Source organism: Lygodium microphyllum, chromosome 13 (assembly GCF_053477565.2).
Source record: "Lygodium microphyllum isolate KBCC chromosome 13, Lygodium_microphyllum_v1.1.10, whole genome shotgun sequence".
NCBI lineage: Eukaryota > Viridiplantae > Streptophyta > Polypodiopsida > Schizaeales > Lygodiaceae > Lygodium > Lygodium microphyllum.
Genome location: NC_141147.1, coordinates 63,730,963 through 63,757,910, shown reverse-complemented (window position 1 = coordinate 63,757,910; position 26,948 = coordinate 63,730,963). Strand labels below are relative to the sequence as shown.

Below are 26,948 nucleotides of genomic sequence, written 5' to 3'. Positions count from 1 at the left end.
CCTCATGTTGATCGTAGATGACTACAATAGGATGACTTGGGTCTATTTTTTGACTTTGAAGTCGAAGGCTTTCTCTCACTTCAAGGATTGACTTCTCTTTGAGAAGAACTGTTCTGATCGGCGACTGAAGACCTTGCGTTCAGACAAGGGAGGTGAATTTATGTCTAATGAGTTTGCTCGTTTTTGTGCGGATAGGGACATTCACCAGGAGTTTGCTAATATCAATACTCCCCAAGAGAATGGCATTTTGGAGCGAAAGAACCGAAGTGTGATCGAGATGGCACACACCATGATGGAGCACCGACAGACACCTTAGTTTTTGTGGGCCGAGGCAATGGCTACCGCAGTTCACATCCTCAATCGATCTCCCACTTCGGCCATTGACAAGATGATACCTTTTGAGGCTTACTTCGAGACTAAGCCTGATGTCTCTTATTTCAGAATCTTTGGGTGTGACGCTTATGTGCACATTCCGAAGACGCAGCGTGATAAGTTCGAGGCGGCTTCTCAACGAAAGGTTTTTGTTGGCTATAGCGTCCAGTCCCCAAGGTTATCGTTTATTTGATCCTGTCAAGCGGGATGTCTACATGAGCCGAGATGTGCGGTTCGTGGAAGTACCGGCCACAGAGAGGGGTGAGGAGCACATCGTCCTTGGAGATCCGACAGACACCTTAGTTTCTGTGGGCCGAGGTAGTGGCTACCGTAGTTCACATCCTCAATTGATCTCCCACTTCGGCCGTTGATAGGATGACACCTTTTGAGGCTTACTTCGGGACTAAGCCTGATGTCTCTTATTTCAGGATCTTTGGGTGTGACGCTTATGTGCACATTCCGAAGACGCAGCGTGATAAGTTCGAGGCGGCTTCCCGACGACAGGTTTTTGTTGTCTATAGCTTCCAGTCCCAAGGTTATCGTTTGTTTGATCCCGTCAAGCGGGATGTCTACACGAGCCAAGATGTGCGGTTCGTGGAAGTACTGGCCATAGAGGGGGGTAAGGAGCACCCCGTCCTTGGAGATCCCGGGGAGAGTTGGGCTCGCGAGACAGTTCCTTTGGAGCTAGAGCCTCTTGATGGAGATTCTTTTTCTCATTCAGAGTCTTTTCTTCCATCGGCAACCCCCGAGGAGCTTTCGCCAATGGATGTTTTTGAGTCTTCAGCAGATGGAGAGCGACGGGGAGTGGCTCGTCCTCCTCCTTGTTGGGCCCGTGACACCCTTTGAGATTCAGGGATGGAGGGATCCCTGAGGAGTGGGAACCGCAGGATGGACCGTGGAGGTCACCGATGACCCATGCACATTCTTCGGAGCTTGTTTGATCCAACTATTGTTTGCTGACATGTGTTATACAAGATCGTGAGTCCACTTCAGCAAAGGAGGCTTTGCAGTCTGATCATTTGCGGAAGGCCATGGAAGCCTAGTTGGAGGCTATTGAGAGGAATGGCACTTGGTCTCTTGTGCCTCGTCCCTCTCACAAGAAGGCGATTGGTGTCAAGTAGGTCTTCAAGACAAAGTACCTTAGCGATGGTTCTTTGGACAAGCACAAGGCTCGCCTTGTTGCTAAAGGTTTTACTCAGTACCAGGCATTGATTTCCATGATACTTTTGTCCCCACTATTCATATGGCGACTATTCGAGCTATTTTTGCCTTGGCTGGCCATAAGAGATGGCCTGTTTATCAGTTGGATGTAAAGTCGGCATTTCTTAATGGTGACTTGCAGGAGGAGATCTATGTTGAGCAACCTCCTGGCTTTGGATCCTCGGATGGGAAAGTTTACAGGTTGAAGAAGGCCTTGTATGGCCTCAAGCAGACTCCGCGTGCATGGAACGAGAAGATTGACTCATTTCTTCAGTCGAAGTTGGGATATCGGTGCTCTGAGGCCAATCCGTAGCTTTATGTGCATACTTCTGAGGTTGGTCATGTGTTGTTTGTGTTATATGTTGATGATTTGATTTTGGCAGGGGGATCATGCACAGAAGGTCCGAGAGACCAAGACAGCTTTACATCAGGCATTCGAGATGACGGATTTGGGGCTTCTTCATTTCTTCTTGGGTTACGAGATTTATCAGTCTCAGAGGGGGATTTTCATCTCTCAGCAGAGGTACATTCAGGAGCTCCTGGTGACTTTTGAGATGGAGACTTGTCGGCCCATTACTATTCCTATGGATCTGAATTGGAAGGCCACTTCACACAGATTCTCTCATGATGGATGCTTCACGCTACCGTCAACTGATTGGATCCTTGATTTGGCTTCTCAACACTCGTGTTGATCTTTGTTTTGATGTGGGTCTTTTGGCAGGGTTCATGACTGAACCCAAGTAGGTGCATTGGCAAGCTGCCCTGAGGATTTTTCAGTATTTGAGGGGGACCTCTGACTTCGGGATTTCTTATCCCGCAGGTTCAGATGCTTCAGATCTGGTTATTGCAGGTTGGAGTGACTCGGATTGGGCTGGCGATGTGGACCACCGACGGTCTACTACAGGCTGTTGTTTTACCTTGGGTACAGGTGTTATCTCTTGGAGTAGCAAGAAGCAGCCCACGGTATCCCTTTCTTCTACTGAGGCGGAGTATCGGGCTGCGTCTTTTACCACATGTGAGGTTGTGTGGCTTCAGAGATTATTGGAGGAGCTTGGCTGCCCCAGACTCGTCCTACACTTCTGCGGCGCGACAATGAGAGTTGCATTGCCTTGGTACAGAATCCTGTATTCCATGCTCGGACGAAGTACGTTGAGATCTAGTATCACTTCATTCGGGAGAAGCTTCTAGATGGGACCATTGATGTGGAGTATTGCAAGACGGAGGATAATATTGCAGATTTATTTTCAAAGGCGCTTCCCTAGGCTCTTCTTCGTCAGCATTCCAGCTCCCTTAGTCTTTTGACCCATCCAGGATCTGAGAGGGGGTGTCAGCCAATCATTTCTTGGACAGTGTGTATGGCAGTGCCACGTCAACACCTGCAGTCGGACAGTTTACTGCAGTCGATTGCATTTAATGCAGCCAACCTGCTGCAGTTATTTCCTATTTTTTGGCTATTTATAGCCGGTTTGTGGCACACTCCAGTATTCATTATTTCAGATTCTGATCTTGAGATCTGTTGGCTGAGACAGACTGTGCTCGGGCTGACCGAGATCGAGGTCATCAAGTCGGAGACATACGCAGATATTTCCTCTGTCCCCTTGTGTATTTCTGCACTCTTATACAACATACTACACCGCAGATTTTCTGCGTTTACACTGTCTCGTTCTCTCTCTCTCTCTCTCTCTCATCTCTCTCTGTTCACTCTCTCTCAGTCTTTGTCCTACGCTTCCGCATTGCTGCACTTTGATAGGCTGATGCATAAGGGATCTTGGCCATCTCGGCCCTCTGCTCATTTGTCTGCGGACAATCGGCTTATAAGACCTTCACATAAGAAGGTAATAGACCAATAGGCTTTACGTGCTGCATGCGGAAACGCTCAAGGACTCTATGAATGTACTCTCTCTATGAGAGATAGAGTAGTCCCTGATGCCTGTCGTGCTTAATGCACATATCAAGAATGTGAGAGGCATGTCCCAAATCCTTCATCTCAAAGCTCTTATTTAGCTGAGATTTAAGAGCATCCAGCTCATTATGAGCTTTTCTTGCTATCAGCATATTATCCGCATAAAGTACCAAAATAAGCAATGAGCCATCGCGGGCTTTCTTCGTGTAAAGACACGGATCCATAGCACTCATGCTGTAGCCCTGTGATTGCATAAAGGTATTAAACTTATGATACTACTCTCTAGGTGCCTACTTTAAGCCATAAAGACTTTTCTTTAACTTACACACTAGGTGCTTCCTGCCCGGTTATGCAAAGCCCCTAGACTGCTCCATGTATATCTCATCATGCAAATCTCTATGCAAGAATGGAATCTTGACATCCATTTGATACATGTCCAAGTTAAGCTGTGCGACTAAGGCCAAAATCAAGCGTAGGGTGGTTATCTTGACCACATGAGAAAAGACTTTATCAGAGTCAACTCCATGCTCCTGTTTAAAACCCTTAGCGACAAGTCTTGCATTATAAGCCAGCTTGGGGTTTCCAGGGGTACTTTTTAGTTTGTACACCCATTCGTATGGCAAAGCCTTCTTGCCCTGAGGCAACGCAACCAAATCCCAAGTCATATTCTTATGCAGGGAGTCCATCTCAGACTACATAGCCCTCTCCCAAGAGTGACTATCACCCCTGCGCATAACCTTATCATAGGTGAGAGGCTCTCCTGTATTTGTAAACAAGACATAATGTATTGAGGGCTCAAATCTATCAGGTGGATGTCTAGCTCTAGTAGATCGTCTCAGTGCAGGCTTTGCTACATGTGTAGCATCTTGTTCAATACCCTAGCCATGTGTACCAACGGTTGCTGCAGGCTGTCCAAGTGGTTGTGCAGGAGCACGTGGCTCCTCTTGGAATATAACCCTACGTATCTCTACCACTTTCTCAGGCTGCCTATGCATCTTGTCTTCGTGGAAGACTACATCATGGCTGCAAATGACTTTCTGTACTTGCAGATCCTAGAGTCGGTAACCCATCTCGCCTACATTTCCATAGCCAAGGAAAATGCATTTGAGACTCTTAGGATCCAGCTTACTATGCTTGTCCTTGGGAACATGGTAATATGCCTCACATCCAAAGACTCGTAGATGCGCATAAGATGAGGTTTCCCAGTCCATACCTCCTCTGCAACCTAGAAATCTAAACCACTGGAAGGTGATCTATTTATGATATGCATTGTTGTGTTGACTGCTTCAGTCCAAAAGCTCTGTGGTAGGCCTGCAGGGCTAAGCATACTGTATACACGCTCCTGGATGGTTCTATTCATTCGCTCAGCCAAACCATTGTGGGGTGGTGTATAAGGGGCAGTCAACTGACGCTTAATATCTCTCTCGTTACATAGCTGCTCAAAGGTACATGACACATATTCTCCCCCATTGTTAGTCCTAAGGTATTTTAGTCTATGCCTAGTCTGGTTCTCAATCAATGCAAGCCATCTTTGAAACACAGTTAAGATATCTGACTTAAGCTTAATGGGGTAAGCCCAGACTTTATGTGAAAAATTGTCAATGAACGTCACAAAATACTTTGCACCACCCATAGACTGACAGGACATGGGCCCACAGACATCCAAATGTACCAATGCCAGGGGCTCACTCATGCGTGTTCTACTAGACTTCTTATGCGTATTCCTAGTTTGTCTGCCATAAAGACAATGCTCACATGAATCAAAACATGCATAGTCAAGGGAGGGTAAGTATTGTAAACCAGAAAGCATTTTCATTCTCTTCAAGGACATATAGCCCAAACGAGTATGCTAAAGAGATACATGTGGGATGGAGCCCACTGACAAAACATGATCAACAAAGGATCCATAAACTACAACAGCATAGAGGCTGCTAGCCTTGGCACTTCTAGTAAGCACAAGTCTACCATGGGTGATCTTCCGGGCAGAATCCCCAAATGAAACATGAAACGTGAAACTCAGCATCATCAAGCTGCCCTGTAGACATAAGACTGCGTGTAAGTGCAGGTACACGACGTACATCCTGTAACAGAAAAGTATTGCCAATAGAGAACTACAGCTGTACATCCCCAATGCCAACAATAGCAAGTGACCTGTCATCATCCAAGCGAATTGAACAAGAGACAGTGCGGTAGGAATGGAATCACTCACGGCATGGTGTAACATGAAATGAAGCACCGGAATCCAAAAGCCAGCACTGCGTATACATAGAGTGAACATCGGTCAATGACGTAGCATCACAAGAACTAGCTGTAAGTATATACTCCCCATCGGAGTTATCAGTCTGCATGACATTTATCTCCTCGATTTTCACACTGGATTTCGTAGCATAATGCTATGGTCAGAGGACTTTTCTTGTACTTTGTCTTTCTCCTTCTCTTTGTACTTCTCATTTCGCAACTCATGATATTGTGGATGTATATGACTCTTCTTGCCACAATGATGACATGTTACATTAGCATTTCTCCCAGAGACTTGCTGCGTGACTTACTACGCGACTTAGACCTAGACTTTTGTGAGTCTCTACCATGGCCATTTCCACGGTCATTCTTGCCTTTACCATCTCTGCCTCTAACAGTCAAAGCATGCGACACACAAGAGGCATCCAAGTTCTTACGGTTGATCTCTTTTTGCAGAAGAGTACTCTCTACATCAGGCAAGTTCAAAATAGTAGCAGGAGGACATAAGGCAGTGCGGAATACATCCCATGACTCACTCAAAGTCCCAAGCAAAAACAATGGAGTAACCTTATCATTAAAGGTAATACCTTGCGAAGTCAAGTTCTTGAGAATAGCATGGAACTGGCTCAAATGAGCAGATATTGACATATTCTCCTTCATGCGCAGATCCATAAGCTGCTTCAGCCAATACATCTGACTTGTTGGATGTTTCTTATCATAGAGGTTTTTAATTTTATCCTGAAGCTGCCAAGCACTCTGTGCTTCCTCAACCACATTGTAATGCACTTGTTCAGTGAGAACATAACTCATCAAGCTCATCCCATTCGTCATCAGTCATAGTTTCAGGCTGCTCTCCATGCATCCTTAGTGGCTTGATCTGAGATTTCTGCACCAATACCTGCCAAACTTGGCTTTTCCAATAGGCACAATTCATACCATCAAACTTAGTGATGTTGAAGATAGCACTGTCAGTGGAAGAAGATGCCATACTGCAATCCAAATGGTGCAGACAATTCAAAACTGCTTGCTGTTTTCTGTTATAAACAGTCAAAATACTACCAAAACTAAGGCAAAATGACCATGAACTGATAGCTAATGATGCTGCCCACCAAGTGCCATCAAAAGTACATAAAATCAGGATGATTTAGCATGAAAATTCCACATCAATTCATGCATAACTGCTTGCTGTAATAAATTATTGATGTCACATAGGCGACTGAATAGCTTATCTAGCTCTAATTTGAAATTCGGCAAAAGTATGTAACAGGCTTGAACCCTCAAATGTGATGTTTAAGCGTGGTCTCTGCATGTCCAGAAAGGATTGTCTTCTTACTAGTAAGGTAGTTTGGTTTCTTACTAACTTAGTAGTAAGTAGTCCATCCCTCTTGAATTATCTTACTTCATGGTCAACTTTTCTTCTGTAGGGTAACTCAAGTGTTGCAGTTTTGCATTTATGAAGAGTTTGTAATATGGTGCACTCCATTTTCTTCTTTAATGTTTAATGTTTGTTTGAAGGCAGCCAGATGCATTACCTGATGAGATAGTGAAAATAAACAAAGAGCTAAGTAGACTTGAAGGAGTCATGAGTTGTATCCAAGAGATGAGGGCAAAACAAAAGGTACAGGTTGTTCTATTAAAAACATGCGTCTGCTTTTTTCTCTTCTTGTGTATTGTTTTAGAATGCACCAGCAGCTTCTATATACAACTCGGCAGATATTTGGGACATGTTTTTTGTCTTTGTGTTTGATTTTACCTCCAACAAGTGGAAGCCATTGTCTACAATGTTGAGCCAGGAGATAGAAAATCTGAAAGATCTTCTAAAAGAATCCTCAAATGAGCCAGAAATTTGCAAAATGGCCAAAGAAGAACTTCACTCTGCATCCATTGAAGAAAAGGATATACAACAAAAGTTGCTGCTGAAGATGCTTCCAAAGGATGAGGCTGACACCAGAAGTTGCATTCTTGAGGTTAGAGCAGGTGATTCAGTCTTTGAAATTCATTTATGAGAATTCCTGTTGTGAATTATCTTCAGGGGGATCGTGTTATGTATCAAGCCTGCTACTTCTATGTTTTGTAGGAGTACTGTCTTTCTTTTACCATGGAAAATTTGTGCACATAAACGTTGTTGCTTGTGATTACCCTGTCGAGATTGTGAAGGGATCCAAGCTCACTTTCACTTGTCCTGTGGATTCTGAACAGGCACTGGAGGAGAAGAGGCCTCTTTGTTTGCTGTGGACCTTTTTAGGATGTATGCCACATTTATTGTTTTTAAAGGTCTTTCTGAGGTATTTGCTAACATACTAAGGGAAAGAAAATTCTAAATGCTGCTTCTTCTCTCCTTTTGATCAGGTATGAGCGATATGCTGAAAACAACTCATGGAAGTTTGAAGTCATCGATGTTTCAGAGACAAGCTTTCGGGGATATAAGGTGGCTGGTTAACTGCTTTTAATTGTTTGTGTAGAAAATTATTGTATATTCTAATTGGCTCATGTTGTACATTTGGGTTTTGGTTAGTGGTAGCTTCCATATGCACGTGGCAAATGCTAATTGAGTTTTTCAATTGTTAAGGGGGGTGTCCACACAGCTGATATACAAATATTGATCGGAACACTCACAAACCTATTTCAAAGTTGAATGTACAGTACAACTGCATTGAACCTAAGCACCAAACTCATACTCAAATGAAACAAAGGATGAAGGATTATCTTGTGGAACATCTTTAAACATAGAGTTTTCTTCAAAACCATACTTGTACCAATGTGGATCTCCATGGTAACTTACAATCGGTTCTTGCATAATTAAAGGAGTAGTATAGACAAAATCAGACTCATATAAAAATGGATTGTACGAACTTGCCATTGGGCTTGACTGTGAAGAGTTAGAACTTTTGACTATGTCCCAAGTGGATAACCTTTCCTCAATTGAGAGGTGATTCGTCTTGTCAGTGGAGTGCTCCAATTGAGATGTACCTTGTGAAGGTATGAGATGAAGAGGAGTTGGATTGTTGTGAACAATTGCTAAAAGAAGAGTTAGTAGATGGAGTGTTGTCCTCCAAATCAAGACCATAATACCTCCTTAGGGCCTCCATTGAAGAAGTAGCTGGGGAAAGTATTAGAGGATCCAAAGATGGAGTTATTTGAGCCATAGTATATAAATTACGTGTTGTTCATGTATCTTGCAGAGAACCAAGCTCTCCAACAACAGCCACAAGATACTATTTAAAAGAGCAGTCTGATACCGCGTGAAGATATGCTAGGATTTGCACAGGGGAAAACACAAAATGTAGGAACATAGCGGAAACACAATAACTCAGATAGTAATGCAATAAATGCAAGTTCTAAGCGCAAAACATGAAACACAAAATGCAAAAACACAAACACAAACAAAGAAGAAAGAGAACTTTGAAGTGAAGGAATCAATGTTGTAAATGAATGAGAGAATGTATGGAATGCTCAAGGGCAGAGCTATCCAATAGCTAGTGGCTCTTGTGGGAGTAGACTTAGGGGTAGGGTAACTCAAGAACAATGAACATAGAGAATAAGAAATTGAATGAATCTGAATAGAATACAATGCTTATGCAACAAACACACTATATAGTGAAGGAATATTGACCCTTAAACTCTCATGTCTTGAGCACCAAGACAGAGTATGAGTTGGAGAGTGTGTTGTACTCTTGATGAATCCTGAAACGTAACAAGGCAACCTTTGTAGGTGCTTGGGGGCAGCAAACATAGTTGTGGGTAGCTAGATTAGTGGGGACAGATGGACAAAGGAGAGAGAATCTGCAAATGCAATAGTAGGACTTTGACAATGTAGCAACAGTAGGAGTGAAAACGCAACATTTGGGTGGCCAGAAAGTAGCAGGCGGCAGTTGATCAGTCAAAATCCAGCATGGGAAAGAGTTGTCAGCAGCATACAATGCCTCTAGTGCAGCAAATGCAGCCCCCAAGGTGACGACGAGTAGTAAATGCAGCCTCTGAGAAAAAATGAACAGTTGGTGACAATTGGGAAGAGGAGAAATTATCAAGACGAAGACTACAAATAGCCGCTGAATGATGGTAGATAGTGTGGGGCAGCTTTTGTTGAGATGCCATTTGTGAATGGAGTGTGAGTAGTAAAGCTCTAGCACTTGCAATTTGCAAAAACGAGGTTGATTAAATGGGAGGGCAGCCTGTCTATTTATAGAAAGTTTGGGGCCTCCTAAATTAGGGTTTGCACATGGTACATTGTTTTAAATAAAAGGTTTAAATTCATTAATTAATTTGAGTATTGGGGTAGTTTAATGAAAGCTAATGTATTTTTAGCCTCAACAAGGGGTCGATGTGTGTGTTGTTCACCAGAGACGGATCCGGAGTGTAATAACCACTAGTTGGAGCAATGTGGCTAATGAAGAAAAGTATTGAAAACACAAAAACAACTTGCTGTAGATGCAAATGCAAATCAGGCCAATGCTAGAAATGGAAGGGTAGCAGGTTGGAAACTAGAATGCAGCAGTCTCTAGGGCTGGAACTAGTAGATGCAGCAATGTAATTGCATGAAGATGATGGCAACTGGTAGTGGGAGGTTGAGCGATAGTTGTACACCATGTAGTAGCAATCGCTCCAGGTTGGGTAGCTAGTGGAAGGGAGCTGATGGTTGAGACTTGCAAGACAAGGATAGGTTGAATGGTCGGTAGCTTGTCTATTTATAGATTTGGAAGGACCCCTTGAAATTAGGGTTTTGCTTATGGGACACAGAAACTCTCTAGGACCATGCACCATTTGATGAAAATTTTGATAATTTACATGTTTTGGGGCTGTTTTAAAGTGCTAATCAGTTTGTAATGCATTTTTAGCTCAAGATTATCTTCTTTGAGCAACACTTCCTTCTTGCTAGCATGCCCATTTTGTGCCCTTTGGTCCTTGGTGTCTATCTTTAATAGGAGTGTTTTCTAATGGCTTTGATACTACTCTCTATCGTGTTTTGTCTAGATTGTTTTGGCTAGATCAAAGAATTGGCTTCTTTGTTTGTTGCTTAACAGTACCACCACCCATCTACCCTTTGCCCACCATTGTTGCTGCACAGTGATAGCAGACAGTCCGCCACCATAGCACTGCCCTTGTGTTTACCCTGCAATCTGCAGCTCTTGGATCAATCGACACACTTCTTAGAAGGTAAAAACACCCAAAAATTTGGGGCTTTTGCCCGATTGGAAGTCCCGTGTGCGCATCTTCACTAAAATCGCAACATTGAGCAATTTTTGACATTTTTGCAAGCAATTTGGGCCTCTTGCGATTTTTGGGTCCAACATGCACCCAAAGAAGCAATGCACTTGCTGATTGCTCTCAATGTGCGTCCCATGGCAACATTTCATTGAATCCTAAGGCTGTAAAGTATAATAGTATAACATTTAGTTGCTGCTTGATACACATTTGACATGGGAATTGCTGAAATTTAGGGGATTTACAGCATTAAATTGCTGAGATTGACTTTTTGGGCATGCATTTCGAGGTACAGTAATATATTGCTGATTGCTGTCAACATGCATCCTATGGCATTCATTGAATCCTAAGGTTGTAAGTATAATAGTGTAAGTTATAACATTTAGTTGTTGTTTGATACACATTTGGCACAGAAATTGGTGAAATTTAGGGGATTTACAGCATTAAATTGCTGAGATTGACTTTTTGGGCTTGCATTTCGAAGTACAGTAGTATATTGCTGTTTTGAACAGTTTTGGCATGTTTCTTATGGCATTTATAGGCAGATTTTACTTTGAGACAGTTTTGGACAGTTTTGTGATTGCATTGTCTATTGTACTTGCACGAGTACATTTTGCACTTCAGCTTGGAAGTGTTTAGGCTTAGTTTGTTCACTTTATTGCAGCAATGGCTTAGCAAGGTCATAGTCATCATAGCAACATTTTGGGTGTGTCCTCACTTAGGAGGACGAATTCGATGGCACCAATTACTCCTTATGGAGTTTCATGGTGCGCAATTTGCTTGTTGCCAAGGTCTTTGGGATTTTGTGAGTTAGCAATTCAACTAGACCAGGAGGGTTTGCACCTTAAACACCTCACAGAGGGGCTAGAGGGCAAGAAGCTGCCCATGCTGTTGCCCACAGTCCTCCTACAAAACAAAAGGAAATGGGGCTCTAAAGATACATAGGCCTTATCTTTGATTGCTCTTTCAGTCAAGAGGGCAATAATACCTCATATTCACTCTTGTAAGACCTCAAAGGTAGCTTGGAATATCCTTCAGTGGATATTTGCAGCGCGAAATAAAGATAGAATCTCTTACTTGAGAAGAGAATTGGCAAATGCACACATGAATGAGGGAGATGCCATGATAGACCACCTAACTTATATTCAAGATTTGAGAGAGTAGCTGTTGAATATTGATGAGGTGATGATCAATGAGGAGATGGTCAACATCACCCTAAACTCTCTTCTAGAGTCTTATTTTGGTTTTGAATTTGTGTTTGAGGAGAGCAAAATAGACCCTCACATTTGGGGAGTTAACTGGCCTCTTGTTGTAGGAGAAACAAACCTGGAAGAATGTTGCTATGATGAGAAATGTTTATGTATCATAACCTCTAGGGTTTGTGCCATGTGGTTAAAGGCAAAGAGCGCTTGGTTTGCAAATTAAACAAGGCTTTGTATGGCTTGAAACAAGTTCCTCGTAGATGGAATTTGAAGATAGATGCTTATTTGAATAACAATGGATTCAAGAACAATCCAATCGCTCCTAATTTATACATTAAGAATGAAGGGGGGACTTGTTGGTCATCATTCTTTATGCAAATGACATGCTGGTCACTGGACCTAAAGAGGATAAAATTGCAGATTTTAAAGCTGAATTGAAAAATACATTTCCTTTGTCAAATATTGGCATCTTACATTACTATTTGGGATTCTATTCACCCAAAATCAGCATGGTATCATCATGTCATAGTCACAGTGTGTGGAAAAGCTTCTACATAGGTTTAACATGCAGGATTGTAAACCTGTGAGTACTTTGATGGAGCCAGGGTTGAAGCTTTCTATGCATGATGGTGTCAAAAGTGATGCAGCAATAGGAGCATAAACGAGTGCTGAAATAAATTGCTGAACACAAGATAGAAAATAAAGAAAAAGAGAGAATACTACAAAAGAAGAGAACTCATAAGAAGACTTTGAAAATGGAATCCATATACCAAACACAAGATAGTCATACAACAGTCAGCCATTGGCTGCATGGGCATTGGCATTGGCTCCTCTCTCCAATAGAAAGTCCATATGGTGAATGATGATAATTGAGGAGGAGGAGCCCTAATATATATAGGCATAAAATAGGGCTCAAATAAATGTTGGTCGACCAACATTAAAGCTGGTTGACTTGCATCATAAACTAGCATAAAATGACCATAACAAAAATGCCTAAAATAAGTACTATGTGCCCAGCCCTAAATGGCATGCACAGACTCACACATGAGCTGATAATATTGCTAACATCCTCTCAGATAATGGGTGATGTGATACAATGATACCAGGAGAATGAGTTATCATAGTCCATACAATATAGAACCACTAGAGTAGAACCATGGATACCCAAGCAGTGGGTGATCAAGCCACCACCAAGGTGCCTTGCAGAGAGCTTGGTGTCAAAGGCAATCGTACCAACTTCTAAAAATAGAGAAGAACCATAGCATATCTTTGTGTTCCTCATCAATGTCTTGCAGTAGCAAACAAGGCTATCCTGTCAAAAATGCCTCTAATCATACGTGACCATGGATTCCTTGCCTTTGGCTAGGCATTTTAGTTTATGTTCATTTGCTAATTGCTGCAATTAAGTGCTTAATCAGGTTAAACCACCCTATCCGAGAAGGAAGGCTGGTTTCATGATCCTTGTGCTACTGGTGCACACATATAGATTTGGATCATAGGGGGTAGAATGGTATCCATGAGTCTATAAGAACTTGTTCATCTTGTGGTACCAAGACCTTGGTGCTTGCTTCAGTCCATAAAGAGCTTTCCACAAGTAAAATACCTTGTCAGTCCGGTTGGCAAAAGAAAACCCGAGAGGTTGCTTCACATAGGCTTCCTTCTCCAAATAACCATTTAAAAAGGCACTTTTGATGTCTATCTAGTAGATTGACCAATTGTGGTGAGCAGCGAGTGCAATCAACATACAAAATGATGTCAACCGAGTAATAGGTGCAAAGGTTTCATTATAGTCAATGCTGTGCTTTTGCTTGAAACCTTGCACTACAAGACGAGCCTTGTATTTGTCTAAAGTACTATTAGCCTTTAGCTTTTGGTCCTAAAAATCCACTTCATCCTGATGACCGGCTTGTGATGAGGACGATTCACCAATGTCCAAGTCCCATTTCGATCAATACTATCCAGTTTCTTCTCCATAGTCTCACGCCATAGAGAACTTGAAGAGCCTCCAACCAACTTTCTAGCTTAGAATGTGCAATGTAATTAGCTATATAAATAGTGATGCATATGAATCTTGAGAGGTGAGCCAAGCAAACCTTCTAGGGCCATCCAAAGTGGAATCCAGTGGAAGATCCCTGAATCCCATATGGTTTATTGGTACGAGCGAGGTAATGGATCTCATGGAGGAGGCCTGGGAGCCGAAGTATCTGTAGAAAGATAAGGAGTGGGCAGTAGACTTGGCTTAGTAGGCACGATCTCAAATGATATGAGCGGAGATGAGGACGAAGAGTCCAGTGCAGAAGACTATATGATGTCTCTCTCATCAAACATGACATCTCGCCTAACGATTACCTTGTTCTTTTGAGGATCGAACAAACAATAGGCTTTCTCTTCGAAAGAATAGCCCACAAAGATCAAGAGATTTGGTCGAGGGGTGAGCTTTTCAATCTCGTCATTAGGAGTGTGCGTATAAGCGCGACTACTGAAAACTTTGAAGTGAGAAATAACAAGCCAAGAGCCAAAAAATGCCTTGTACAGAGTCTTTTAGGGATCGCCGCAGTCCGGTATTGATTGACGATGTATATTGAAGTGTTAACAGCCTCGATCCAAAGGCTCTCAGAGAGCTTTGCTACGAACAACATAGAGTGTGCCATATTCAGGATTGTTCGATTTCTACACTCTATGACTCCATTTTGTGCGGAAAAGTTGGTAGAGGTGATCTAGTGTGCAATGCCCTGCTTCTATAGAAACTTAGAAAACTCGTGGAAAGTAAACTCGCTACTAGAATCACTTCTCATAGTATCCACACAACGACTAGTTTGGTTATGAATTAGCAGCACTCAAGTGTTGAAATAAGTGAAAGCATTGGACTTGTACTTTAGGAAGTACATTCACATGTATCTAGAGAAATCATCCACTGAGAAAAAGAAGTACAATGTGCCATTTAAGACAGTAGTGGATGTGAGACTACAAAGATCTACATGAATGAGCCCAAGGGGTTCCGCAATACGAGTGATAGATTGTTGAGGAAAGGGTGTATAATGTTGCTTACCTACTTGATATGCTTTACAGACCTCTCGAGATAGTTTTAGGTGTGAAAGGCTCTTAACCATCCCTTGACGCAACAACTCATAAAGAGAGTCATGGCCAAGATGTTCTTAGAGAAAAGGCCAAAGATGCTAAGAGCCTGTGAGCTTCTGTGCAGTGACCAAAGCCTAGAAGCGATGAAACTCCAAATCATTGATAGTTGGCTCGGTAAGAAAATGTGCCATGTAATAAAGGCCATTAGGTTGTGCCTTGCCTTGAGCAATCACTAAACTAGTCTAAGAGTCTAGGATCTCGATTGTGGTTGTGGTGAAGAAAATTACTTTCCCCAATTGGCAAAGCTCCAAGAGGGTATTTTGCCCACCAAGATTCCACCCTTGTAACTAGTATTTAGGGTTTCAGGATCCCATCCTGGGCTACGAAGGGGCTTGTTAGATTCTAGGAACAATGTAGGATTTACGGCCAGAGTTCCCCTTGGCATCCACGTTTCCTATTGCTCGAGTTTATCCCTATGGACAGACCTTTGCTACGGAGCCGGTCTAAACCTCTCGAGGCAATAACCATAATTCCCTTGGAGTAGGGTCTTGCAGCTAGCTTGGGGGTAGCCTAGTGCGATCCTTTCTTTTATCCAGTTTGTTAATGTTTTCAATCGGAGATCTAGATTCTAGCAAACACAAATAGTCCTTTCAAATGTATATCAAATGATGCAATGACAATCACACCATCATGCAACTCACAGCTTCACATAGCCAAGGTAGACCTTATTCTAAGGTAACTTTACATTCTAATGAGGATTCTCCTCCCCATAAAGAAATATTGAGTATATCTCTTACAACATTTGAGCAATGCATGAATTTTTTGTTTGGGACTATCTTACCCAATATAAGCGAAACTCCTCAAAGAACTATATTGTGTCAATAACTTACAGATCTCTTTAAATAGAGTTTTACTTTTTAAGGGTTAGTCAACACTTAACCTTGTCGCGTTTGACAATAATTATATCGAGTAATTGCTCCTCATGCCTCTTATTCATAGCTGAATTAGAGAAGAAGGGTTGTGGCTGAGAAAAATAGCTCTTTATGGAGGGGATCTTGGCAAAATCAGTGATCTGAAACTTCGAAGATGCAATCTGATGCTCAAATCACAAATCTGATAGTTTCGTTGGCTCCGAAAGGGGGATAAAACATCAAGACACCTGGTTAGAAATTTTCCAGATCACTGTTTCTTCTCCTCGTTGTTCGAAGTGTTGTTTGTTGCCTGTAAATTGTGATTGTGACGCGTGTGATTTTGCCAATCCTTCTTTTTTTCATTAGATCTCCAAAACAGGCTTAAAAAACCACTTGCTTGTTTTACATGACATCTTGTTCTAGAAATTATCATAGCTTTCTAGGATATTTACAACAAATAATATCCAAAATATAAAAAATATACTAGTTTTGTGCAAAAATCTAGTATTTTTGGACCATCCATACTATACACATTGACATTAATGACTAATACGGCTCATAACTCTTGTTCATGTTGTAACTTCCGTGAGATGGGTGGCTATGGTCCTTGTCAATCCGGAAAAAATATCGGGTTATGACTCTCGGGTTTTTTATATTTTTAATTAAATAAAAATTTTAAGTTATTAACGTTAGTTAGTCTTTAGTTAGTAATCTTACTAACTTATTAATTGACTAACTAACTTTCGAACTAACTAACTAACTTTTAATTGCGTGGAAGTATTACATCTATTGAGGACGTGTTATGAAACTGATCGAACAACTGTGCATAACACAACAACTAATACTCAAACTCATAAAATGTGGGCATGTGAGGTTATGAAATCACTTGTTGCACAAAATGGAAATATTTTCTTGGCAACTTGTTAAGGAACATGATAACCTGATTGTTTGAGGACTTAAGGGCCCTAGTGGTTGAGAACTTTGTGAGGAGACATTGATACTCAATCAACTTGACTTTCAAGGCCAGTTAAGTGTGCCCAACGCTTGTTTTTTAAGTTGAAATGTTGAAGCTGAGAGTGAAACTCAGAAAATAAGCTCTGCATAAGCTTAACAATAGCGGAGGCATTACGAGCCTTTCATGAGCGGATGATCTCATATGGAACAAGGATGGGATTAGGTTAGGGTTTTCTTGCACAACATAATGATCGGATGATCTTCTAGGTAATGCCATAGAGACAAACTGTGATACCAAACGATCCACACTCGAATATGTCTGGGATGCACTCCCAGAGGATAACCCGAAAGTGTGTGTGGGAGGTCGAGTCTCCGTCATAGGTACACGACTCGAAAACAAGTATGTAGAGGTCTTAAAGGCCGTGCCTAAATGTGTAGAACCCCTCGATGTAGTGTGTGGTGGATAATGTGGTGCACTTAATGGAAGCATAAAGGAAGGTGTAGTGGAAGATGAGGGAGGGATGAGTGGAAGCCCAAATGCATTTGTGATGGATGTTGTGGGAAACATGGTGGGTTTTTTTTGTCCATTAAATGCATTAGATGAAGATGCACTTACTCTATATTGACCATGAGAAATAAAATCATTTGAAGAAAAAGAAAGGGACAGAATACTTACAAGTTCTTTTTTCAGCTTCTTACCTAGTTTGAATTCATAAAGAAATATCTGTCTTTCTCATTACTCACAAACCAAAGTTTGTTTTGAAGAGTTCCTTCTTGACAAGCATTCCCTAGGGCTTGATCCAACAGAAGATATAGAATCAGTTGGTATAGAATCTGAAATAGGGTTCATACTTTGCATTGGAGAAAAGTACCATGGAAGTGATGTGTAATTTGAGCCAGGTTCCACTTGCGGATGGCTAGTCCATAGTGGAGATTGTGAAGGTCTTGCAAGATCATTAGTTCTGTGTACCAAATCTAAAGGAGAAAACTTAAGCTTATCGTCAACCTCTTGTTGAGCCTTATAAGATTAGACTCAACAAACAAAAATTTGATATGGTTTGTGGACTCCATGGTATCCAATGGTTTTTCGCCCATAGGTAGTACCAAGCTGAGAGGGCATTCTTGATCGTTTCTATCCATGTTTGGTTGTGGAGATTGAAGTAGTATTGTGAATGTGTTCGAAGTCATCTGACTCTTTTGTTGTTACTGCTTTTGCGAATAATCTTTTTGATCAAAGGCCAAGGTTTCTCAGAGAGTACCTAGCTTTGATACCATGTGAAGAAATGCTCTAAACGCAAAAAACACAAAGACAATCATATGACAAAGCACAAATTGATAAACATAGAACATAGTTAGGGTTAGGGTTAGGGTAGCTCAAAGACAATGAACACAATGAATAATGAAGTGAATGAATAATGAATATAAAGTGGTCATGCAGTAAACACACTATACAATGAATATTGAACCTTGAACTCTTGTATATTTGGGATCAAGGCAGAGGTTATGAGTTGTAGAATGTGCTGTACTCTGAACGGATCTCTGAGTGTTGAACACCAGTAAATGCAGCCAAGGAAGGCTAGATTTGATGCAAATGGCAATGTAGGAGAGAAAAACTAAAAACGCAGGTACTTGAGGAGAGAGAAAAACTGGCGACAACTACTAGGTGCAACGCAGCTTGTGAAGGAGAGAGAAGGTTAGGGCAGTAGCTAGAAATTGTAAACGCAGCTTGTGGAGGAGAGAGAAGGTCAAGGCGGTAGCTAGAAATTGTAAACACAGCTTGTGGAGGAGAGAGAAGATCAGGGCAGCAGATCCAGACGGCTAGCGATAGCACCAGATGCTGACATTAACATCAAATGCAGCAGGCAAATGACAAGCGATAGCTCCAGGGTACCAAGTGATAGTTGTAGATAAGTGATGAAGGTTGGAATCAAGTGCTAGATGGTAGCATATGGTTGGAGAAGCTCTGATCGTGATGTCCTCCACGAACGGGGTGTGGGTAGTAGAGGTACAACTCTTAAAACCTGCAAAAACGAGATTAAGGGAGAGTGGTGGGCTACATGCCTATTTATAGAAAGTTTGGGGCACCCAAATTAGGGTTTTGTATGTGGGACACAAAAACTCTCTAGGATCACGTTTCTTTTTAAATCAAGAGGTTTTCTTCATTAATTAAGTGTGTTTTTGGGTTGTTTAAGTCAAGCTAATGCATTTTTAGCTCGACAACTGGGTCTCCTGGACACACCTTGTCTCACATGGCGTCTCATATGGCATCTCACATGGTATCTAGGAAACCTTGTGTTTGGTATTCTTAAAATCTTTGACGGATTCATTTTTAACTTTTCCTTTTCTTGAATCTGTCATGGCTTTTCTTTCACATACCACCAATGCGATCTTGCCACTTTTCAGCATGAGAATCCATGCTAGGCTAAGCAAGCAATCAGCAAAGGGGCTATTTGCCAGCTCCATTGCTATTGTGCTGTTGATTGGATCATATCAAGGTTCATTGTCTCTCTCTCTCTCTCTCTCTCTCTCTCTCTCTCTCTCTTTTGGCGCTAAATTTGGGTTGATTAGGGTTACATGCTACAATGAAATCTTGTTTGTGGGTACATATAAGCTTGAAAGAGATTGCATCAATTTGCTGCTGTGCAGATGCTCAAAGTTGAGAAGGACATGCACAAAGTGTTTTTAGGCCATGCATACTGGTGCCTGACAGATTGGCTTAAAGATTGCGATTGGGACAGTTGCTGGCACAAACAATGTATAACCATAAACTGTATTAAAGCCAAGCTAATGAAGATAGGAGCAATAAAGTAGAATTATAAGACTCATGAACAAAGTAGAATTATAAGACTCATGAACAAGTGCCAAGCCTCCAAGGGTATACATCTAAAATGATAGATGCACTGCAGCTGCTTTGGAAGTACTGGCCTCGTAATTATGAGCTCCAACATGTGGTGCGCGCTCCATCTGAACAATGCATTTACAGAATAGTTTGCCTCCTTAGGCACAAACATGCATGTAAGATAAAAACTCATCACATAGCAAAACTCACTTAATTTCCTTTTTAATCTCTCTTTAGTTTTACAGTTTTTGGTTTGCTTTTCTAATACATTCTGAGTGTAAATTCCAAATGTCCATCTCATCTATCTTCAAAAAGCAGGCCTTGGTGATTAAATCATGTTGTTTGTTTGGTGTTTTATTAGTATCTGATGGGATGCAATTATTTTGAAGCCATAAGATTGGCGTGCTCCGTTAACCAATATGCTAAGCTTGTATATAGCTTCTCATTGATGTATGGCATCCCTTGCTTTTGTGTCTGTAAATTGACTGATAACGAGGCTTAATGATGTTGGTTCCAGGAAGCAAGTGCATCCATAACTGGAATTGGAGCATATGGTAAACTGAAATTCGAGAGTGGAATACACAGGGTTCAGGTAGTAGTCTTAGAAAGCTTGGTGTCAGAGTGTTTAAGAACACAACTTCTTAATCCAGTTGCTATATGCGATTCTCCTGTGTTGGTTTTCATGGAAAATACGTATGCTGTAAAACCTGTGGCAGCCTTATCACAGTTGAATAAACGGACAAGGCATAGCAGGTTTACTGGCAAACAGTCTGTTTTTCTGATCTCTTCTTTTTTCGTTGTAGCGTGTGCCTGTCACCGAGAAGAGTGGGCGTGTCCACACCAGTGCTGCATCTATTGCCATTCTACCACAAGCTGATGAGGTGTTCTTAACATTATGCATTAGTTATCTAATATGCACTTAGCTATCTTTTACTCATGTATACTGTTAATGATTTCTTGGAGTATGTTTTGGACAGTAAGGCACAAGTTTTCCTTTCCAATGCAAGAGGCACTGATTTGTGTATTCGGATTGTTCAATGGATTCTGATTGTTTTCAGGGGCAGTTGCTTATTGACTTATGCATTTAGTGACTTTAGCAGCTTTCGTACAATTCCTTGCCCAAGCTATATCCATCTCCCCTATTCCTGCACAACCCTTGCATGCCTTGAATGAAAGCTGAATATAGACTAGAATTTACAGCTACATTAAAATATGTATGGTTCAGATGCCTTTTGGTCGATCTTAGTGTGTGGGGACAATCACCCACTGCTACCTAAACTGACAATCAAAGTGCCATGACAATTGTAAGGAATCCAGCTTTTCATGCTCACACTAAGCACATGGAAGTGCATTATCATTATGTCAAAGGCTCCATGTAGGGGAGATTGACTTGGTTTATGTCCCTACATAGGGCAACTTGGTAGATGTATTTACAAAAGCTCTCTTTACAGAGTTTGAAGCCTATTTGCAAGGCTTTAGGCTTACTATCATTTGGTGATTGATCTCTCGATTCCTAATATGCATTCGCATTATTCTGAGGGACTTTGTTACACTTATCGTGCTCCTCCTTAGCTCTAGTGTGAATGCTCCCTTATCCATTGGTACTTTTTACCTCGAAGTTGGAGGTCTTTTTCCGTATGTGAACACTCATCAATGGGTGTGATACTTTAGCACCTTAGGGGTTGTACTTTCATTATCATTCTCACATAGTGGATGTGACCTTCCAACAACCCTCCTCTCTCATTGTTCACTTGTTCACTACAAGTGTGTGTGCTGCTAAATCCTAACCCAACAAGGACCTACAAGCTCACTGGCTTTGCCTCTATGTTTGCCCTACTCCTCAAAAAGTTTCTCTTTGTGCCTCTAGAGCTTCAATAAAAGCATTCCTAGGCATCTCTAATCCTTGTACTCCATCACCCTACAAAGAGGCCCAAACCCCAAAATCTCCCTTTGATCTCAAAATAAACAATACATCTGCAAATAAAGTACTCACTAGATTCAACCTCTTGATGGCATAACTAGCAAATGTGTGCATCCTCAAACATGTGTATCATCTTGTCTCAATCCTTAGCTGGTGTGATAATGTTCGGTCCAATAACATTATGTATCCCATAGGAGAGGTGTGCATCCATATATGGTGACCTAATAGTGAATCCCTCTGTTGACATATGCAAGAAACGGTGCTGATATTGATAGTGCCAATTGTACCAAGAGGTTCTAGTGGGCCTAACCATATACGATTTGTATCAATCTTGATAATATCTAACTTGATAACTTAATTTGGCTATTTTTGTACCGAGAGGTTGTGGGGGGTGTATCCATGTACAATTTGTATCAATCTTGATAATATTTGACCTGATGACTCAATTCCTCTCTATATGAGTGCGATCTTAATTATGGGCACTCCAAATTGTACTATGGCAATGAGAGTGCATCCTTGTGTCCTAAATTACGAGTCATGACTGCATCTCTGCATACCAGCAAGGTTTTTCTCCACTCTTTGCTACTATGCCAAAAGTGGATATCTATACCTATGGAACTTGCAAATCCTCTATAAGCAAGTCACTAACTGAAATAAGGCCTTCATGACCACAGGTCCTGCTCCTATCTTTGCTCTAATAATCTCATGGGATACTGATGGGTTCATTTGTATCATGCGAGTGATCATGATCACTAGTGGCCTCTCAATATTCGTCCAGGTCCTTCTACAAAGACTTTAGACCCCATATTGGGGTTCCATATAACGAGGCCGGGGTAATCAATGTATCAATAGCCACAATTTAGTTTGGGGTTTTTGGAATTGAACATATGCACATTTCCACTCAACTGCTGCATAAACTCTGTACAAACATCTCATTCAATATTGGAGAATACTTTGATTCTACTATCCAAACTTCCTTTTGCAAAATAAATGTGGCTAATTATACCTTGAGAAGAAATACAACAAATTGTAATTGCTCAACAGTCTAGTTGGAGCTAAATGGCAATCAACTCAAATATGTACAAGGCTTCTCAGGGTTGCTTGGGGGGATGGAAGAAAGAAGCCCTGGTAGAGGACTGGCCATTTTCTGTTTTAGTTTCTAAAATATTTACTATATAGAAATTTACCCCTTGGCATTCTCTTCTTCTAGAGGTAGGGGTTTGTAAAAATTTTGCCTTTTTACTTACATCAGGAGATGAGGTGCTGCTAAGACTTTGACAGTCAAGGGCATTCAGCTATTAGGTTCCATGATAGATTTCTTCTGCTGTGCAAAAAGTTAAAGACTTGCATATAATATAATTTATCTGCACCATGACATTAAACCAACTCCTGACTTATTGCAGTGATAGCATCTGATGCTGTTCATGTCTTATAACTGAAGATGCTTATTTATTTTGATTTCAGGTAGATGTACAGTTACGCAATGAGGACCTGCGGATAGACACATATCGTGCAGGCGGAGCTGGAGGGCAGCATGTGAACACCACCAGCAGTGCTGTGCGGATTACTCACATCCCAAGTGGAATATCAGTAGCTATTCAAGATGAACGCTCTCAGCATCAGGCAGATACATTCTAGTCACAATCAGCTTTCTGTTAGCTTCTGCTGCTTGACTTCATATGTGTAAAAGGGCAAAGAATACTTTGAAAAAGTGGAGTATACTTCAAACACAAAAAAATCAAGTTTGGCTTTATAGCATTTACTTTTCCCTAAACTTGAACTATCTTTGTGATTCTTTGTTCCTTTGGTGCTGTATGGCTAACTGATTGATTTAGTTGATCTCAGAATAAAGCGAAGGCTATGAATATACTACGTGCCAAAATTTTTGAAGCAGAGAGGAGGAGAATAAGTGCCAGTCGTGCTGAATTACGGCAGCTACAGGTATAGCTCTCTTTGAACTGCAGTTAATTGAGTAGGTTCTTTCCAAAGTAGCAAGTCTTTTTTCCACTGTCAAAGTTTGCATGCTATTAGAACTGTTAGTCCAGGTACTTCTGGGCTTTCTAAATTCTATATTGGCCTAGATTGGGAGTGGGGATAGATCAGAGCGGATTCGGACTTACAATTTTCCCCAAGGGCGGGTAACTGATCATCGAGTTGGTATCACAATGCATTCAATTGAGCGTTTCATGGAAGGAGAGGGACTTGACATTTTTATTGATGCACTTTCAACAAAGGAGGAGGTCAACGCACTTGCATCATTGACAATGGAAAGCTGACCCAATAATTCTGCTGATGTAGCATCATTGAAGATGTGGTTATGTGATCTAAGAGCGTCCTTCTTCCTCTGAGCATGTGTGCATATACATATGTGACAAGGTCATGAGGTCCTGGAAAGTGATTGTAATTGTTATCATCATTATATGAAGGCAAAGATAGTCCCAAGTTTGTAGCATGAACCAAGATCAAAGATAGTTTAATTTCCACATACCATGTTATGCACTATTGCATATGACAGGTAGTGTGCAGTTTTGGTATTATAAGAGAGTTGAATGTTGCGACCTCAATTTTTTCCGAAGTAGGGTCAATCAGGGGTACCTTCCAATAATATTGACTGAAATGTCTTGGTGGAGGCTACCGAAGGCTGTCTGTGTTCTAAAGGGCAAATCCAGCAAGGTATAGTATTGCTGCAAAAGAGCTGGACTGATGTTACTAATTTCTGTCATTTCCATTTTGCCTGCATTTCTGAAGCTTCAGCGGTGGATTGAGCTTTACATGCTATTTTGTATCATGAAAGCAGTTTTCAGGGGGTTTGGACCGAGTGCCACAGATTTAGGGTAAGGTGGCCAATAAACTGATGGTGTGCTGCTGTAGTTGGAGATCAAGGGTTCCTTCCATCATTTAACTCGTGTCAGGATGATTTTTTCCTTTCTTGCTGTTGTGTCATCTTCTGCAGCTCCTTTTTCCTGAATGAAGGTAAGACTCAACCACATTGATCTTCAGGTTCATTACATTGTGAGGTCTCAAAATTTTTCTTCAGCTTACCTTGGGCTGACAGACAAGCTTAGGTATCACTAAAACCTCTCACGCTCACCTTTTTGGTCCTGCCATCAGTCACGGCCATATGCATTGCACACACCTTATTTAGCCAAAGCTGTTCAGGCTAATCGATGTTGGTCTTCTAATGCTTACATGGAAGTACTTCTTCAGTTGTGAGCAAAAGGCTGATCTGTATTAGCTAGGCTAATAGTGATCAGTCTTCCAACACTTACATGGCAGTATTTGGTTGGTTGCGAGGAACATATCAACAGCTATAGATTTTTGGGTGCTTTTGTGGTTTTGGCTTGAACTGCTTGGTCACTGCATTACTCTTACATCTAAAATTCTTGCCAATTCAAATGCTCTAACATGCAGTGTCTTATTTTGTCTTCTTAGTCAGTTTCTTTTCCATTCAATGCTTCTTTGATTTGTAATTATGTATTAGATTTCCATCCACGTCTCGGAAGGTTTACGTAGTTCTTCTCCGTGTGATATTGTTATGCCCTTTATATATATATATATATATATATATATATATATATATATATATATATATAGATAGAGAGAGAGAGAGAGAGAGATCTTGGCCGACCTTTGACTCGTCCTTGTGATCAATCGGGTTTTAATAGCCTTCCTTAAGTTGTAATAGTATCAAATGTGAGAGTGCTCTGCCAAGTAATTGTATCTGTGCCTTACGTATTTTTTCTCAGCAGGTAAGCGCATTTCTTAGGATTGTTTTTCAGAGAGAAATTTTAGAGATGGTCGCATAGCCCCAATGATAATTACATATGGTTATCTTAATTTGTACACTAAAAAGCATGCTCCCTCGTTTTTTCATAATGAGTGATTATGTTAATCACATGAGAAATATAAGAGTTATGGCAAAGTAGCTAAAGAAACTGCCATATAACAAGAAACTAAATCCTCCCTAGGGAGAGGTGATCACGTATGCAACTTATCCCAAACTAAAGCGGTCGTGTCACACTTGGTTCAAAGAGTGAGAAATGAGGGGGAGACAATGTGTCAACCCCACTACTTATGAGGCAAAGTCCCCTCCACCTCCCCCCCCCCCCCCCCCCCCCCCCCCCAAAAAAAAAAAACGACACAAGGTCGAGCTCTAGAACATTTCTTAGGATGCTCATTGTGTTAGCTCTTCCTAGTCTATTGACCTAATGTTTGCGGAAAACCTCTTGGCTTATCGAGATGGTCCCTTGGGAATCCTCCCTCCCACTTCCCATTCCAATTGGAGGTTCCTAGTTACCCAATACATTTAACATAATATACAAAAACACTTTCTTAATTAATCCCATTAGCACAAGGTTCTTTCATGTAATCTTAGTATGGACATAGAGACACATTGAAAACAATCTGTCAATTAAAAATAATTATTTATTTCAATTGAGCACTGTACCTTTATTTATATCAATACATCTATTCAAGATAAGACTTGCTCGAAGACATTACTACCAAGTTCTTGCCCTTAGCTATCATTAGGGCCTTCTAAGAAGCCATCTCAAGCTCACACGAGGTTAGGCTAGTCTTTGATGCTCTAGGGATTTACGGTTAGAGCCCCCTAGCACACTTGCCATCTCCTAGTAAATTGTACTCCCTATGGAGAGACCTCTTGCTCATGGAGTTGGTCCTAACATTTGGAGCGGCAAATATAGGCCTATGGTGAAGGCTCTTGCAACTATCCTTGGGCCAAGCATAATGTGTCTTTGAATTTATTTTGATTTTTAAATACAAGTCCTAAATTACAAGTTCAATCATAAAGAGTCTTGCTAATGCATCATTTCCTATATATTAAACAGTTATTGGATGCAATTCAAAATAGCTTGATTATATCCTCCCAATATTAGGTTCCACTTAATTATTGAGTGTTGATCTCATTCAGTCTCATTGAGTTTTGTGCTAGCAAAGCTCATTAGATAATCGAGATTGTGCTCACCAGGTTGGCACAACACAGCTCCTACGGTGAATTTCGAAGCATTGATGTGCACATGGAATGTGAGTGTCCAGTCTGGGGCTCGTAGTATCAGAGCAGTGGTTAGAGCCTTTTTTAGTTCTTCATATCCGCGTTGGCATTTTTCTG

At 41.2% G+C, this 26,948-nt stretch overlaps 1 protein-coding gene across 8 annotated transcripts in view; it reads left to right on the top strand.

Annotated features, from left to right (window-relative positions):
* The window catches only part of LOC148026698 (Peptide chain release factor 1), a 45,959-nt gene that overhangs the window by 11,693 nt on the left and 7,318 nt on the right, over window positions 1-26,948 (top strand). For 2 of the 8 annotated variants that reach the window (XM_087691168.1, XM_087691176.1), the window contains 9 exons: window positions 7,233-7,331; window positions 7,477-7,690; window positions 7,913-7,961; window positions 8,063-8,141; window positions 20,417-20,491; window positions 20,703-20,780; window positions 23,285-23,443; window positions 23,666-23,761; window positions 23,902-24,567. In XM_087691168.1, coding sequence (XP_087547294.1) covers window positions 7,233-7,331; window positions 7,477-7,690; window positions 7,913-7,961; window positions 8,063-8,141; window positions 20,417-20,491; window positions 20,703-20,780; window positions 23,285-23,443; window positions 23,666-23,761; window positions 23,902-24,096 — 1,044 coding nt within the window. In that variant the 3' untranslated portion in view covers window positions 24,097-24,567. Of the gene's footprint in view, window positions 1-7,228; window positions 7,691-7,912; window positions 7,962-8,062; window positions 8,142-20,416; window positions 20,492-20,702; window positions 20,781-23,284; window positions 23,444-23,665; window positions 23,762-23,901; window positions 24,571-26,948 lie in introns of those variants that run through there. The other 6 variants (XM_087691172.1, XM_087691175.1, XM_087691169.1 and 3 more) reach the window with 6 other exon arrangements.